Raw genomic sequence first — 18,529 nt, forward strand, 5'->3', positions numbered from 1 at the left:
CCCTGATCACCGCAGTAGTCCAGCAGTGTTTCTGATTGCCACACAAGTGGCCCAGCAGTGTCCTGATCATCGCAGTGGCCCAGCAGTGTCCCTGATCGCCGCAGAAGTGGTCCAGCAGTGTCCCTGATCGCCGCAGTGTCCCAGCAGTGTCCCTGATCACCGCAGTGTCCCCGATTGCTGCACAAGTGGTCCAGCAGTGTCCCTGATCACCGCAGTGTCCCTGATTGCCGCAGTGGCCCAGATCACCACACAAGTGGCCCAGCAGTGTCCCTGATCACCACACAAGTGGCCAGCAGTGTCCCTGATCGCCGGACAAGTGGTCCAGCAGTGCCCCTGATCACCGCAGTGTCCCTGATCACCGCAGTTGCCCAGCAGTGTTTCTGATCATCACACAAGTGGCCCAGCAGTGTCCTGATCATCGCAGTGGCCCAGCAGTGTCCATGGTCGCCGCACAAGTGGTCCAGCAGTGTCCCTGATCGCCACAGTGTCCCTGATTGCCACAGTGTCCCTGATCGCCACACAAGTGGCCCAGCAGTGTCCCTGATCACCGCAGTGGCCCAGCAGTGTCCCTGATCACCATACAGTGGCCCAATCAGTGTCCCTGATCACCTTACAGTGTGCCTGTTCATAAAGTGTCCCTGATCTCTGCCACACCAGTGGATCCTGTTCACTGCCATCGTCTGTGAGGAGAGAGATCTAGTACAGCTAACTGTGAGTAATTTTCAGCCTTTGCACAGAGTTTACACACACTCACAAAACATTGCCAGCCACCTCACTGTATCTCTGATTTTTGCCCAACAGTGACTAGTGTGAACCAACTGCAGCCAGATATCTTTCCCTCACTGCAACACCATCCTGATCACTGCCATACCAGTGGGTCCTGATCAGTGTCAAAAATATGGCCAAAAGATCATATACAAGAGAGGAGGCATTTCAAATTCTGAGTATGACAGATGAGAGTGACGGAGAACTTAAAACATACCTTGGGGTGTTTGCTTTCCAAAATGGGGTCTTTTTATGGATAATTCCATTGTCCTGATGCTCCAGGACCTCCAAAACAGCAATAGGTAGTTAAGAAATTAGATGTGCGATTTTGCCCTTAGAACGCTAACAGGTGCTTATTGGATGTGGAACCCCTCTATGTGGCCAGACTGTGAAAAAGTCTCACACATTTGGTATCACCATATTCAGGAAGAGTTAGAGAATGTGTTTTGGGGTGTAATTTTAAGTATGCCTATGCAGTGTATTAGAAATATCTCATAGATTGACAACTTTGTGTAGAAAAAAATACATTTTCATTTTCTTTTCGCATTTTCCAAAAACTTGTGGCAAAAAATGAAGTCTTCAGAAGACTCTGCATGCCTCTTAAAACATACCTTGGGGTGTTTGCTTTCCAAAATGGGGTCATTTTGTGGATAATTCCATTGCCCTGATGCTCCAGGACCTCCAAAACGGCAATAGGTAGTCAAGAAATTAGATGTGTAATTTTTGCCCTTAGAACGCTAACAGGTGCTTATTGGATGTGGAACCCCTCTATGTGGCCAGACTGTGAAAAAGTCTCACACATTTGGTATCGCCATATTCAGCAGGAGTTAAAGAATGCGTTTTGAGGTATCATTTTAAGTATGCCTATGCTGTGTAATAGAAATATCTCATAGATTGACAACTTTGCGTAAAAAAAAATACATTTTCATTTTCTTTTCACATTTTCCAAAAACATGTGGCAAAAAATGAAGTCTTCAGAGGACTCCCCATGCCTCTTAAAACATACCTTGAGGTGTTTTCTTTCGAAAATTGGGTCATTTTGTGGGTAATTCAATTGTCCTGGTGCTCCAGGACCTCCAAAACTGTGATAGACAGTCAAGAAATTAGATGTGTAACTTTTGCCCCTAGAACGCCTAAGGGTGCTTATTGGATGTGGGGCCCTTCTATGTGGTTAGGCTGTGAAAAAGTTTTACACATGTGGTATCGCCATACTCAGGATGAGTAGCAGAATGTGTTTTGGGGTGTAATTGCAAGTATGCCTATGCCGTGTGAGAGAAAGAACTTGTTAAATGACAACTTTGTGGGGAAAAAAAAAAGAATTTTTTTTACTTTCATCATTTCCTTAAAAAATTGGCAAAAAATGACAACTTCAAAAAACTCCCCATGCCTCTCATTAAATACCTCAGACTGTCTACTTTCCAAAAAGGGGTCGTTTGGGGGGTATTTGTACTGTCCTGGCATTTTAGGGCCCCAAGAAATTATATAGGTAGTCCGTGCATCAGGATTGATACATTTTCAAATATATCAAATATATATACCGTGGTCTGTGGACTCTATAACTTTCACAAAGACTAAATAATACACACTGATTTGGGTTATGTCTACCAACAAAATGTAGCACAATGGATTTTGGCCTAAATTTATGAAGAAAGTATATTTATTTGCAAAATTTAGTATCAAATACTAAGAAAAACATGTTTTTTTTCAAAATTTTCAGTCTTTTTTCATTTTTCTAGCAAAAAATAAAAACCCCAGTGATGATTAAATACCACTAAATTAAAGCTCTATTTGTTTGAAAAAAATGATAATAATTTCATTTAGATACAGTGTTGTATGCCTGAGTAATTGTCATTCACAATGTGAGAGCGCTGAAAGCTGAAAATTGGCCTGGACAGGAAGGGGGTAAAAGTGTCCGGACAGGAAGTGGTTAATATATAGGTGGGAAAAATCTTAGTTCCCTGGCTGTTTCTAGATTTTTGAGTCACAGACTTGGGAGAAGCATTGTACCCATAATCTAATTTTGAGATTTCTTTTTTTTTAAGACAATTTAATTTATGATGCCCAAGTGTAGAAATAAATGATATTTGTAAGTGTCAAGTGCATATTCTTAGGAATTTAGCAATAAACCATTAAACCTAGCAGACTGATAACACTTTATAAATGCCTGACTTTCTGGGCAAAAGCATTTTGCCTGTACACTTGCCTTGGTTATATTTACTGAATTTTGGTATATAGTTATAATATATGCTAAGTGTAATGGCCCCACAAGTTGGCTAGTCAGGTTTTTCTTTTCAATAGATATTTATTGGGTTCTCACAATACATATACAGTGGGGCAAAAAAGTATTTAGTCAGCCACCAATTGTGCAAGTTCTTCCACTTACAAAGATGAGAGAGGCCTGTAATTGGCATCATAGGTAGACCTCAACTATGAGAGACAAAATGAGAAAAAAAAATCCAGACAATCACATTGGCTGATTTGGAAAGAATTTATTTGCAGATTGCAGATTATGGTGGAAAATAAGTATTTGGTCACCTACAAACAAGCAATATTTCTGGATCTCACAGACCTGTACCTTCTTCTTTAAGAGGCTCCTCTGTCCTGCACTCATTACCTGTATCAATGGCACCTGTTTGAACTTGTTATCAATATAAAAGACACCTGTCCACAACCTCAAACAGTCACACTCCAAACTCCACTATGGTGAAGACCAAAGAGCTGTCGAAGGACACCATAAACAAAATTGTAGACCTGCACCAGGCTGGGAAGACTGAATCTGCAATAGGCAAGCAGCTTGGTGTGAACAAATCAACTGTGGGAGCAATAATTAGAAAATGGAAGACATACAAGACCACTGATAATCTCCCTCGATCTGGGGCTCCACGCAAGATCTCATCCCGTGGGGTCAAAATGATCACAAGAACGGTGAGCAAAAATCCCAGGACCACACGGGGGGACCTAGTGAATGACCTGCAGAGAGCTGGGACCAACGTAACAAAGGCTACCATCAGTAACACACTACGCCGCTAGGGACTCAGATCCTGCAGTGCCAGACGTGTCCCCCTGCTTAATCCAGTACATGTCCGGACCCGTCTGAAGATTGCTAGAGAGCATTTGGATGATCCAAAGGAGGATTGGGAGAATGTCATATGGTCAGATGAAACCAAAATAGAACTGTTTGGTAGAAACACAACTCGTCGTGTTTGGAGGAGAGAGAATGCTGAGTTGCATCCAAAGAACACCATATCTACTGTGAAGCATGGGGGTGGCAACATCATGCTTTGGGGCTGTTTCTCCGCAAAGGGACCAGGACGACTGATCCATGTACAGGACAGAATGAATGGGGCCATGTATCGTGAGATTTTGAGAGCAAACCTCCTTCCATCAGCAAGGGTATTGAAGATGAAACGTGGCTGGGTCTTCCAACATGACAATGATCCCAAACATACCGCCCGGGCAACGAAGGAGTGGCTTCGTAAGAAGCATTTCAAGGTCCTGGAGCGGCCTAGCCAGTCTCCAGATCTCAACCCCATAGAAAACCTTTGGAGGGAGTTGAAAGTCCGTGTTGCCCAGCGACAGCCCCAAAACATCACTGCTCTAGAGGAGATCTGCATGGAGGAATGGGCCAACATACCAGCAACTGTGTGTGCCAACCTTGTAAAGAGTTACAGGAAATGTTTGACCTCTGTCATTGCCAACAAAGAATATATAACAAAGTATTGAGATGATATTGTGATATTGACCAAATACTTATTTTCCACCATAATTTGCAAATAAATTCTTTCCAAATCAGCCAATGTGATTGTCTGGATTTTTTTTCTCATTTTGTCTCTCATAGTTGAGGTCTACCTATGATGCCAATTACAGGCCTCTCTCATCTTTTTAAGTGGGGGAACTTGCACAATTGGTGGCTGACTAAATACTTTTTTGCCCCATTGTATTACATAGTACAAGGTTAGGCACAATAAAAGGGCAGACCTCAGTTATACAACCCTAATTCCAAAAAAGTTGAGATGCTGTATAAAATGTACATAAAAACAGAATGCAATGATTTGCAGACCTCATAAAGTCATATTGTATTAACAGTTGAACATAGAACACATTCCAAATGTTTAAACTGAGAAGAAAATATAAGGTAGCTTTGAAATTGATGGCAGCAACATGTCTCAGAAAGTTGGGACAGGGAAACAAAAGCTGACAAAGTAAGTGGTACTAACAAGAGCTGTAAGAACATTTTGCAGCTAATCAAGTTAATTGGCAACAGGTCATTAACATGATTGGCTATAAAAAGAGCATCTTAGAGAGTCAGAGTGTCTGCAAAGTAAAAATGGGTAGAGGTTCACCAATCTGTGAAAAGCTGAGTCTAAAAATTATTGCACAATTCCAGAATAATGTTCCTCAATGTAAAATTGCATATACTTTAAATATGTCATCTTCTACCATACATAATAGCATCAAAATATTCTGAGAATCTGGAAAAATCTATGTGTACAAGGGGCAAGGCCGAAATGCAATATTGGATGTCCATGATCTTCAGGCATTCAGAGGGCACTGCATTAAAAAATGGGCATCCTTCTGTGAAGGACATCACTATATAAGCTCAGGAATACTTCCAAAAGTTACTTTCTGTGCACACAGTTCATTGTGCCATCCAAAAATGCAAGTTAAAGCTCTAGCATGCAAAGAGGAAGTCATTTCTGAACATGATCCAAAAACACTGCTGTCTTCTCTTGGTCAAAGCTAATTTAAAATGGTCTGTTGAAAAGTGGAAAACTATTCTGTGGTCAGTTGAATCGAAATTTGACATTCTTCAACCAAGGACACTATCTCCTCATTACTAAAGAGGAGAGGGACCTTTCAGCTTGTTATCAACTCTCAGTTTAAAAGCCTATATCTGTGATGGTATGGGGGTGGCTTATTGCGTATTGAATGGGCAGCTTGCACATCTGGAAAGGCACCATTAATGCTGAAAGATATATCCAGGTTTTAGAGCAGCATATGCTCCTATACAGACAACTTATTTTTCCGGGAAGGCCTTTCATATTTCAGCAGGACAATGCTAAACCACATAATGTATCTAGGACAACAGCGTGGCTTCATAGTAGAAGAGTCTGGTCTGCCTGCAGTCCAGACCTTTCACCAATTGAAAGTATTTGGTGCATCTTTTTTGAAAGTATTGAAAGTATTTTTGGTGCAAAAATAAGACAAAGACGACCCAGGACTGTTGAGCAGTTATAATCTTATATCAGGCAAAAATGGGGCAACATTCTTCTCCCAGATCTCCAGCACCTGGTCTCCTCAGTTCCCAGGCATTTACAAAGTGTTGATAAAAGATGAGGGGATGCAACACCATAGTAAATATGGCACTGTCCCAACTTTTTTGAGACGTGTTGCTGTCATCAATTTAAAAGTTATCTTGTGTTTTCTTAAAATGGTACATTTTCTCAGTTTAAAGTGATAGTAACAGTTCGTATTTTATTCTTTTAAAATAACAAACATGTCATATTCACCTGCTCTGTGTATTGGTTTTGCACAGAGCAGCCTCATTTCTCCTTTTCTGAGGTCCCCTGCCAGCACTACTTGCTCCTCTTCAGCCAGTGCCCCCACAGCAAGCCACCTGCTGTGTGGGCACTGGTGTATGCTCGCTCCCAAGCCACTGCTCTATGCGTCCAAAAGACATATAGAGACGTGCCTCGGCCCCGCTCCCATCTCTCCTCATTGGCTCACTGGAGTGATTTGACAGCAGTCCTTTTTGATCCTGCTCCTTTCTCAGCCAATGAGAATTGAGAGATCCGGGAGAAGGTCTACTCTTGTGCACAGCGCTGGACTGAGAGGGGACTCTGTTAGTATTGGGGGTAAGGGGGAGGCTGGGGGTACTGCACACAGAAGGTTTTTTACCTTCATGCATAGAATGCATGAAGGTAAAAAACCTTGAGCCTTTACAACCACTTTAGACATTTGATATGTTTTCTATTTTCATTCTGAGCAAAATATGGTTTCATGAGATTTGCAAATCATTGCATTCTGTTTTTATGTAGATTTTAAACAGTGTCCCAACTTTTTTGGAATTGGGGTTGTCCATTATTAACCACTTTCCCTCTTCCCTATAGCAGTTCCTGTGCAAAACTACATATATAAACGTCATTTTGCACTTCCGCCACTTGGGGGGTATGTGCCGCTGGAAGAAATTTTCAGCTGTCACAACACAAAACAATCTGCAAGCCCCGGCGAGCAACTGCAGATCGTCAGTCAGGGAGGAAGAACAGAGCTATGGCTTCATGGTTTACATAGCCATAGCACTGTTGTGACAGGGGACACTGCAGCAGATATAGAGTAGAAGGGGCAAAGCTTGAAGCTCCTGGAGACTTCATGGAATAGAATAAGCTTTTCAGTAGGGTAACATTTAAGATGTGTTGTTGGTGCGAATAGCAATTCCTTTACTACTATATTGTATATAATGTTTCATAGTTAATGCACGCACAGTCATGACCAAAAATATTGGCACCCCTGCGTTTCTATCATATAATGCACAACGTCGCCCAGAAAATTGTTGCAATTACAAATGTTTAGGCATGTTTATTTATTTTGTTTGTATTGGTATGACACAAAAAAAGTGGAGAAACAAAAATCCAAATCTGATACATTTTTCTCCATGACTGTAATGCTAGAAGTCAGATTCATGTCTTTCTGTAGTCACCTCTTGCGCACTGTAGGTGGTACATGAAATGGTAGTATTCTTAGAAAATAGATGCAACAGAACAATATATGCATTTTCCTTACAAGTACATTTATTTCTAGTAGATAGACATATATTTTACAAACAATTTATAAGTGGTCCTATCTAATAAATGTATTCTTCTTTTCTCAGGGAAGGAAATTATTTCAAAGCCTTGATATAGCTGAGAAGCTAAAACTTATACTTACTCTGGGTATGTGATAAAAGTGAATTCTTATACCATTGTATTAAAAATTTGAAGCCTAAACTTCTTGCAAACAGCTACAGTCATGTAAAAAAATAAATAAATGTGTAACACTCATTATGAGAAATAATGCCTATAGGTATTTGAACGTAAACTTGCCTTTTCAATCATTTATTCCACAAAAATATCAATAGATGCAATAGTGTACCATGCAAAAAGTAAGTAGACCCTTGGTCTCAGAAACTGGTATTTGCCCCCTTTGGCAGAAATTACTTCTTGCAGGTCTTTGGCATAACTGCTGACCAATCTCTGACATTGATTTAATGAAGTTGTTAACCACTCCTTCATGCAAAATTCCTTTAGTTGCAAAATGTTTTTGGTTCCTTGCATGTACAGTACTGCTCATTTAAAATTCCCCCACACATTTTAATGGGATTCGTACGAGAGCTTTCACATTCATTTCTTCTGTTTTTAGCCAATTGTTATTGTCTTGGTCATTATTGCACTGAAGGATCCTTTAGTTTTAACAGATGCCCTAAGTACATATTCATATTGTGCAGAATGTATAGATGCCTCGATGACTGCAAGCTGCCTAGACTCTGAAGCAGCAAAACTACCCCAAAAACATTTCCAGCATCATATTGGTATAATGTTCTTCTGAAATGCTGTCTTCAGTTTTCACCAAGCACATCTACCGTTATTGTGACAAAACACTTCGGTCTATGATTCATCAGTCCACAGCACATTGTTTCAGAAGGCCTTTTCTTTCACCTATATGTTCAAATTGCAAGCTGTAGTTTTGCTCTAATGTTCTTTTTTGGTAGCAAACGTTTTTCCTGGTATGCCTCCCATGCAGGTTTGATTGTTGCAATCTCTGTCTGATTGTAGATTCATGTAATGTAAATGCTGCAAACATTGCCTGCTGATACCATAATGAAATTTTGAGGTTCTTGGTGACTTTTGGTATCAAATGGTCAGCTCTTTTGCTGAATTTGCTGGTCTGGCCAATGCTGGACAAAGTAGCAGTCAATTGAAGTCTGCAGATTATTTTTTTTACAGTGGTAGGATGGATTTCAAATAATTTGGTGATCTTTCTAAAACCCTTGTCAGACCCAAAAGCATCTACATACTTCTCTGTTGAGCTTGACATGATGCTACACGCAGCATAAGCAAACTACACCTTAGATATTCTAGGTTTAAATTATAAGTTCACCTTTATGGAAAAAAATAATAAATGCACGTTTTTATAGAAAAAAATGTGCATGTAGTATTTTTTCAAGCAGGAGCCTGGAAAGCATTTCACCCGCAATTTGTAGATCATGGTTGCAATGTGAACTCCTGCAGATATGTCCTCTGGCTTTCAGCCGATACCTTTGTTTGAAATCTGGAGGACATGTCAGTGGACTATGAGAGTGCTCATAAGCACCCTAGCAGCCCATTGAAGCTACAAGTCCATCTACCACAGTGGCAGACGGTACTTGTAGTTTATTCATTCACAGGAATCTGTGAATGAATGAAATGCCTGTGTGTGGACGAAGCCCCGCACAGCCATGCTACTTTCAAAAAGTGACAGTGGACTCAGGTAGAAGAACCCCCACCTGCTGTTCTAGGGGAAGGGAGATCGGGGGGAGAGGTGGCAGGAGCTGGAATAGGTGGAATATATACCTTGTTTCGAAGGTGAACTTATCCTTTAAATTAGACAAGTTCCACCTGCATACTCCCTAAGGAGAATGTAATCATTGCCACCTAATTTGGAACACTGTATTCTAATTTCATGGGTTTGATATGGTAGTAAATGGAGGAGTAAGCTACTTTTTGAACTTGACATCTCTGCATTTTATTAATTTAGATCAGGGGTGGGCAACTGTGCCCTCCAGCTGTTGTAGAACTACAAGTCCCATGAAGCATTGCAAAACTGACAGTTACAAGCATGACTCCCAAAGGCAGAGGCATGATGGAATTTGTAGTTCACCAACAGCTGGAGGGCCACAGTTGCCCACCCCTGATTTAGATGATAAAAATGAATATACCATGACAATTTTTATGTGTTGTTTGTTCAAGTATACTACTTTTATCTGTAGAACTGTTTGAATAAAGATCTAATGTTTTCCTGTTCAAATATATTGAAAAAGTCAACAATTTCCAAAGGGTGCAGGTTTCACATGGTCTCAGATTCATAGGTAGTATTACATGTATGGGGTTTGTTTGAATTTCTCTCCACCCAATCCAGAAATATAGACAGCTCTCACAGATTGATTTTGAACTTCATCCAATCTGGCATTTGCATCTTTGAGTGCTGAGGTTTTTTTTTATCAGGTGTTACCTATATTCATACTCTGTTCTGGTATCTTATTGGCTCTTGTTGCTGCAAGAAATTTCCAGTGTATGTGAATTTAAAGACATTACTATGTTTATAAAGGTTCATTTAGGTGTTATTTATTTATTATTTATGTATTTCAGGTACTTATATAGCACCATCAATTTATGTAGCGCTTTACATAAATATTGTACATTCACATCAGTCCCTAACCTTCAAGGGGCGTACAATCTAAGGTCCCTAACTTACATTCATACATACACATACTAGGACCAATTTAGACAGGAGCCAATTCACCTACCAGCATGTCTTTGGAGTGTGGGAGGAAACCCATGCAGACACAGGGAGAACATGCAAACTCCAGGCAGGTGGTGCCGTGGTTGGGATTTGAACCAACGACCCTAGTACTGCCAGGCGGAAGTGTTAACCATTTAGCCACTGTGCTGCCCACTCTCTGCTGGGAGTCACAGGTGCAGCATACAGCCCGCTGCCAGCAGCCTGTCGAAATCAATAACAGGCTTAAACATGCAGCAGCTGTATATACACACATCCGAGGGCTCCTTGCATATTGTGGCATATGCTTTGCCCCAAATGCAGACAGTCTGTTCATACAACATACAAAAGACAGAAAAAGTCCAGGCATACTTTTAAAGGCAGCTGAGATTCTTCACACTTCAGGTTAAAATAGCTTTGTCATGGGAACACCAACTGAACCAAGGACTGCACAGAAAAGAGCAGGTTTAACAGACATCAGATACATGGGAGGTGACATTAATGCCTTGTTTTTAATGTTGCAAATGTCTGGCATTATTCTAATCCTTATTTCACTGAGTGGTAATTTACTGACCCACAACAAGAATCCTGTCCCTGTACTTGGTATGCATTATGTATCTAAATTCATATATTCCTCCTCTAGTTAAACATTCAAATAAAAAATGTAGTGTGTAAAAGTGGTAATGTACAAAGTGTGTGGTCTTTCTCCTGTTGATACATGGACATAAATAAAGTGTTGCACAGTAATTCGTATATATCAGTACCTCTGCACAGCTAGGTATGTCTATCATATGCTGCAGTGCGCTACCTGGACAGTTTCTGCAGAGAATACATTACTCTTCTTACTTTGTGTATGACACAGCCTCTAGTATATCTGCAGCTAGTTCATTTAAAGGGATTTTAACACCTGCCTGTCAGTAAGAAAACCAGGATCCACACAGAATCATATAATTTTCTTCTTTGGATTTTCATTTTAGGAAGGTTGTCTTTTCATGATACCATGAAATTCCCAGCTTGCTTTTTTAACATAGCTCCAAGTATTTATGTGAATGTCTTGGTCTTCACATTCTTGTTATTTTGCTCCCTCAGGCTGTGTTGATGACATTGTGACCGTGCTTGCTGAAGAACATGGATGTGTGGAAGTGATAAAGGTCTGTGAATTGGTTTGCTATTCCCAGGAAATTGCTGGCTGAGCTAATGTCATGCATTTTAAAAGCAGAATGTTTGCAATATTCCCTCTAGGTGGTGCTGTAGAGAACATGTGATTCCCAGTTGATGAATGCTGGTAGCATCTCATATCAGCTATAACAGGAATGGATGTGAATCTATCTGAAGTTACTGCCTGCAAATGCCTGTTACAGTTGTGTGAGACTTAGATGACCTGTGATGACTCAGCAAAACATGACCACCTTTACTGTAGAATAATGTTTAAAACATAAAAAAATAAAAAATTATATATATATATATAAGGATTGCAAAAGTAAAGCTGATTTATTCATGACAGAATGAACCTAAGACAACTGTATTAACATGAAAAGATGCATTAATTGTCTGCGTTTTACCTCTGCATTTAAATTGTTCGATGTGAGTCTTGTTGGCTCACAGATGTTTAGATCGGACTCCAGACCAATGCCAGCATGTTCTCAGCTATTGACTCCACTGCTTCTGTGATGTGTTGTCTCAGGTCATTCAGGTCCTGTGGCATGAAGGGGGGGGACATACACCAAGTCCTTGGTGTACCCCCACAGAAAGAAGTCACAGAGTGTTAGGTGTGGCGATCGTGGAGGCCAGAGTGACATTGGTGAATCGTTCTTTCCTGCACAGCCGCTCCAATGTTCTAATAGAGCATCATTCAGGTATCGGCGAACACCCAAGTGGAAATGAGGGTGAGCGCATCCTGCTGAAAGATTAGATTGGGCAGATTTTCCTCAATCTACAGCATAAGCCATTCTGTAATCATGTCTAGATTGGAGCAGCCAGAGACAGTGTCATTGTGCAAAAGTAAAAACTTCTAGCAAGAGTGGCAACAAATGGTAAACGGCAATCATTTGTTGTGTCACTAAAGGGGCTTACATCGAACATTTGTAGTGCAGAAGTAAAACTTGGAGAGATCATGTGTCTTTTTATGTTGATACATTTGCATTGGGTTCGTTCTGTTAGGAATAAATCAGCTTTACTTTTACAACATCCTTTTTGACTTCAAAATAAATACATTTATATATATATATATATATATACATATATATATATATATACACACACACATTTTTTTCATGTAATATGTAATTTTGTTGCTCACCTTCATGGTGGTATTTATGGAGTTCTTTTTTTCAGAATCTGCCAGAACACGTCTTAGCGTTACTGAGAAAATGTCTCACATACCACCCATCCAAAAGGTGAGCACGGCGTGGTAATAGTTGAAATTTTTCTTTTCCTGGTTAAAGTGACATTAAAGCCTATTTTTTTCAGACAATAATTGTATAACTTGCATGTAGTTAATGTTTTTATTTAAAAATTCCTCCCTGTGTATACTTTTAAAAGTGTCCCCCGGCTGTGCTGTTCCACTTCCCATTCTATAAGTTCCCCTGTGTCGCTGAAACCTTGGGAGTCCCCTATAAATGTTCACTCCCGCTGTGTAGTGCAACTATATGTGCATCCCTCTGAGTGCCGCACACATAGGCAGTGCGAGAGAGACATAGGACCACTGTTAATCACAGCTGTAGAAGAGGAGAAAAGGTATGGCTTTTGTTTTGTTTGTCCCTCTAGCCTTTGTGTGCGGCGGAACAATGCACTTACAGTTGTAGTACAGAGCAGAGCACACGTAGAGGGGACTTTTATGAAACTCCATAGGTCCCAGTGGCACAGGGGAACATATAGAAATGAGGTATGTGTCAGGGTCGCCAGGGGACACTCTAAAAAGTAAATGCGGAGGAAGAATTTTCTTCACTTTAGGTATTTTGTATTTATTTATTAATCAAACTTAAAAATTAAAAAACAGATTAGCAATTAGAATATACAGAATTAAAAATATACGGTAGTCATATGACTGACTGTTTTAATGTTAAACAAATTTTTTGTTTTTACTTTCCTTGCACGTGATTGGGCATTCTTTATTCTATTTTTGCCACATTCACTAAGTTCTGTGGAAATTTTTTCTGCACAGTTCAACCTTTGGAAAGTGAAAAGCCTATTTTTCTTTACCCTCCTTTCACATCAAGCCTGACTTACAGTGAAGTTGCACAATTTCAAAGTCGGGGGGACCTGCCGATTTTAGGTGTGATTTGCAAGACATCTGATACAGATGTCTATGCAAATCGCAAAAAAAATGGTGCATGTACTAATTTTTTAAATCAGTGCAGCTTCGACCAAGTCAGAACCGCACCGATATGATCGCTCCAATTGCGGACAATAGGGTGCAACTTGGCATTAAATTTTCAAGTCGGAGGGCATGCAAATCGCATGCCAAGTTGCATCCAGTGTGAACCAGAGCTTAATGAACCCATTGTCTTCATTGGGGATAGGTTACAGACACTGAAATTTTACCCTGCCTGTTGTATACACTGTATTGCCAAAAGTATTGGGACACCCCTCCAAATCATTGTATTCAGGTGTTCCAATCACCTCCCTGGCCACTGGTGTGAAAAAGCAAGCACCTAGGCATGCAGACTGCTTCTACAACATTTGTAAAAGAATGGTTTGTTCTCAGGAGCTCAGTGAATTCAAGTGTGGTACTGTGATAGGTTGCCACCTGTGCAATAAGTCCATCCGTGAAATTTCCTTGCTACTAAATATTCCATGGTCAACTGTTAGTGGTATTATAACAAAAGGGAAGCAACTGGGACCAACAGTAACTTAGCCACGAAGTGGTAGGCCATGTAAAATGACAGAGCGAGGTCAGCACATGCTGAAGCGCACAGTGCGCAGAAGTCGCCAGCTGTCTGCAGAGTCAATAGCTAAAGACCTCTAAACTTCATGTGACCTTCAGATTAGCACAACAACAGTGCGTAGAGAACTTCAAGGAATGGGTTTCCATTGCCGAGCAGATGCATCCAAGCCTTAAATCACCAAGTGCAATGCAAAGCGTTGGATGCAATGGTGTAAAGCATGCCACCACTGGACTCTAAAGCAGTGGAGATGTGTTCTCTGGAGTGATAAATCATACTTCTCTGTCTAGCAATCCCATGGATGTGTCTGGGTTTGGCGGTTGCCAGGAGGATGATACTTGTCTGACTACATTGTGCCAAGAAGTAAAGTTTAGTGGAGGGGGGATAATGGTGTGGGTTTTTTTTTCAGGGGTTGGGCTTGGCCCCTTAGTTCCAGTGAAGGGAACTCTAAAGGCGTCAGCATACCAAGATATTTTGGACAATTTCATGCTCCCAACTTTGTGGGAACAGTTTTGGGATGGCCCCTTTCTGCTCCAACATGACTGCGCATTAGTGTACAAAGCAAAGTCCATAAAGATATGGATGAGCGAGTTTGGGGTGGAGGAACTTGACTGACTTGACCTCAACCCGATAGAACACCTTTGAGATGAATTAGAGCGGAGACAGCAAGCCAGGCCTTCTCGTCTGACATCAGTACCTGACCTCACAAAGGCGCTTCTGGAAGAATGGTCAAACATTCACATAGTCACACTCCTAAACCTTGTGGATAGTCTTCCCAGAAGAGTTGAAGCTGTTATAGCTGCAAAGGGAGGGATCAAGTCAAAATTAAACCCTACGGACTAAGACTGGGATGCCATTAAAGTTCATGTGTGTGTAAAGGCAGGTGTCCCAATACTTTTTGCAATATAGTGTATCTTCTGCCAATAGACCTGATATAGAATGATGAGTACAATCGACCCTTTACGGAACTCACTTATTTAAAGCATATTCTTACTGGGAGCCAAACAAATGACACATTTTGCATGTCTTTAATCAGTTTCAAATGGCCTTGTGTATTACCAGATCTGTGCTATTTTCAATAAAAAGTGCTAAAGAGCCACTAGTTAAATCTTGTACTTAGGCATTGCATTCAGGACCATATCCTGACACTTGTGTTCAATGATAGGCATACTCACTGCTGTGTCTGCAAACCTTATTTGCACTGCCAAGTCAGCTCAAGTCATCTTGTAGGGAGGCTGAGTGCACACCAGACAGCTAAACAGAAAAGCATGCATGCACAGACATCATACATGTCTGCTGATCTGCATTCACTGTGCATCAAATGAAACATAGGTGCAAGGATATATCAAGATATATGAGCTCTAAGATCTGTGTATTTCCTTAGTTGCTGTTTCACCATAAATGTTTTTTTTTAAGAAAACCTATTAGTTGGTAGAAATAATAATAAATGCCACTTAATCTACAATCAAATGTGCATTCTTTTGGACATCGGGCATTCCTTCTTTCCTATTATTCCAAGTCTACGTGTGGAAATGACCTTAAGGCCGTACCAGAAAGGCAGCTACCCAAAGCCTAAGAAGGTTTACCACCAGTATCCACCATTGGGCACAACCGACTGGAGGGATATCTCCCTATCCACCCACACAACTACCCATCTATGACGAGTGACTGATCCAGTCAGTCCAGCGCAGTCCTCAGCACAAACGAAATGTTGGTTGGTAGAGTTATCGTTGATACACAAAGTCTTATTCGGTAAAGCATCCAATGACCAGCAGTGATGAGTGCAGCAATCCATACTTTAGATGTTAAATATTGGCTTGCAATTAGTCTGTTTGCTCTGAGTTTCTTCACTTTTCAGGATATCATTACTTGTTGCTCTTCCAGATTGAATATACCCAGTATTGAGAATTTTTAGCTTTTTTCTGCCCTGGGTTATTGCACTTTGCTAACATTTATATTACTTGTAGACCCTCAGCTGCAGAGTTACTCACCAGCAGTGTTTTCAGCACTGTGTCTCCTGGTTACATACCTTTTCGACAGCCAGCTAGTCTGTTTTCCTCAGCGTTAAGATGTGCTGACCTCGACTTACCTGAAGACATCAGTCTCCTATGTAAAGGTACAGTGACTATTGAGTGTGTGAGTTTATCAACTATGAATGTACACTGTAATAAAGGGTTATCTTTAGAGTTTGTTTTCCTTTTTATAGATGAAGACAGTGACTTTTTGGCAGAAAGGTCCATTGAAGAGGTATATTACCTCTGGTGTTTAGCTGGAGGAGATTTGGAAAAAGAGCTGGTCAGCAAAGGAATTATTAGATCCAAGCCACCTGTCTGCACATTGCCAAAGTAAGTGGAAAAATAATAACAGCAACTTTATAGAGTAATAACTCTGTTTATGAAATTCATTCTGTATATAGCACCATAGAGCCATCTTAAAGCAGAAAGTATTTGCATGTCTTATTCCATTACTTATTTCATTCCTCATTTTAGGACAGCAGGCAGAGCCATGCAAATCATTCCTTTATGCCCCAATGGCCAAATCACCATCCAGAACTGCTGGTGTATAGTGCACATATTTGCTAATTTTAGAGAGCCTTTGTTTGAGCCTTTTGTTCAAAAATGCATACAGATGCTTTTTGACCATCATCAGTGCAGTGTATGGAAACCATGACTACTATAGAGTATTGCTTGGGATCCAGTAAAACTGTTGGGGATATGTGATGAACATGTGAATACATTCGGTTTTAGGAAGGTTCATTTGAGCTATGCACTGATTCGGCTGGAGGGCTTTGTGGTTCCTTACGTCTCCTCTCACCATAACTGTGATGATGGAAAATAATGTCTCAAATTTTAGGGATGCAAAATGGTTCAGACTCTGCTACTTTTCTGCGTCTTCCAGATCAATGACAATGGTCAATAGTAAAGACAGGATGGGAGCACCAGAGACCTTGTTTTCCTTAACTAACACTTTGGTTTTCTAGTATGTACCCTACTCTTCCCTTTACTGTGTTCCCCACCACCACAGCCCTGATAAAATTCCAGTATTTGCATAGAATTTTGGGGGCTATACAGTGAGATAGACTGGGACAGCTAAGAAGTATGCTTGAGGTATGAGCAGGCAACCATGCTAGCATTCTACAAAGCCCAAGATTAGTTAAGTAAGTTTGTACTGAGTATAGGTTTACCTAAAAACTGGGACCGCAGTAACAGCGCCCATTATTTGTCAGATACAGTATATTGCCTCCCAGAGACATGGCAGAACAGGTTTTATTTTCCTATTATACTTAAACCAATTTATAGCATGTATTTTACACATTTGTAACACAGAATATGTTTTCTTAAAACTTGCTTTATGTTGTTTTGTTTTATTGTGTTGCCAAAAATGTTTTTTAAATCTGAAACAGTATATATATAGCAAATGTACACCAGAAAGTACTTAATCATATTTTTTCGTTTTGACATAGATGTTTATTTTTAATTCTTGAACAGAATGGTTATTAGAAACACACAACAGATTGCACTGTTTTTTTCTATCTCTAATTTAGGTGTTGGCAAATGCTTTGTTTTGAATGCTATATTTGATGGATGTTTTGTTTGTGTTTTTATTGGCAATAAAATGTTGTATATCAAGTCTTAATTGCAAATTTGTTAATCATTTTGTAGCTGCTGTCATCTTTAATAACTGTGGTCAAGAAAAGGCCATTGAGGGATCGCTCATGTGTGTTTGTGTTCATAGATTACCATAGATAAGACCCCCAAAGTTGCATCAGACAGTACAACAAAAGTTATACACAAAATATGATCTTGGAAAAATGTAGGGGGCGAATTTTGTGCTGCCTAGGGCAGCACAAAACCTAAATACACCACTGGTATATACATCAATAGCTACAGTACACATAAATCCACTTTGTGTGCACCAAATGTCTTTGTAAACCCAGATATTATCTTGTAAAAGTAATAGTGACATAATCACTGTGGTGTACATACAGTTGTGCTCAAAAGTTTGCATACCCTGGCAGAAATTGTGAAATTGTAGCATTGATATTGAAAATATGACTGATCATGCTGAAAAATGCTCTTTCATTGAAGGATGATGATCATATGAAGCCATTTATTTCAAATAGTTGTTTGGCTCCTTTTTAAATCGTAATGATAACTGAAATCACCCAAATGGCCATGATCAAAAATGTATATACCCTGGAATGTTTGGCCTTGGTACAAACACACAAGATGACACACACAGGTTAAAATGCCAATTAGAGGTTAATGTCCCACATCTGTGGCTTTTTAAATTGCCGTTAGTGTCAGTGTATAAATAGTCAATGAGTTTGTTTGCTCTTACGTGGAAGCACTGCCTAGGCTAGATACTGA

At 40.2% G+C, this 18,529-nt stretch overlaps 1 protein-coding gene across 1 annotated transcript in view; it reads left to right on the forward strand.

Annotated features, from left to right (window-relative positions):
* The window catches only part of TBCK (TBC1 domain containing kinase), a 367,627-nt gene that overhangs the window by 69,749 nt on the left and 279,349 nt on the right, over positions 1–18,529 (forward strand). The window contains exons 7-11 of the mRNA XM_089680503.1: positions 7,634–7,694; positions 11,365–11,426; positions 12,610–12,671; positions 16,127–16,275; positions 16,366–16,504. Of these exons, the coding sequence (XP_089536629.1) occupies positions 7,634–7,694; positions 11,365–11,426; positions 12,610–12,671; positions 16,127–16,275; positions 16,366–16,504 (473 nt within the window). The remainder of the gene's footprint in view (positions 1–7,633; positions 7,695–11,364; positions 11,427–12,609; positions 12,672–16,126; positions 16,276–16,365; positions 16,505–18,529) is intronic.

This window comes from Staurois parvus, unplaced genomic scaffold (assembly GCF_062004578.1).
Source record: "Staurois parvus isolate SC_StPar_1 unplaced genomic scaffold, SC_StPar_1.0 ptg000244l, whole genome shotgun sequence".
Taxonomy (NCBI): Eukaryota; Metazoa; Chordata; class Amphibia; order Anura; family Ranidae; genus Staurois; species Staurois parvus.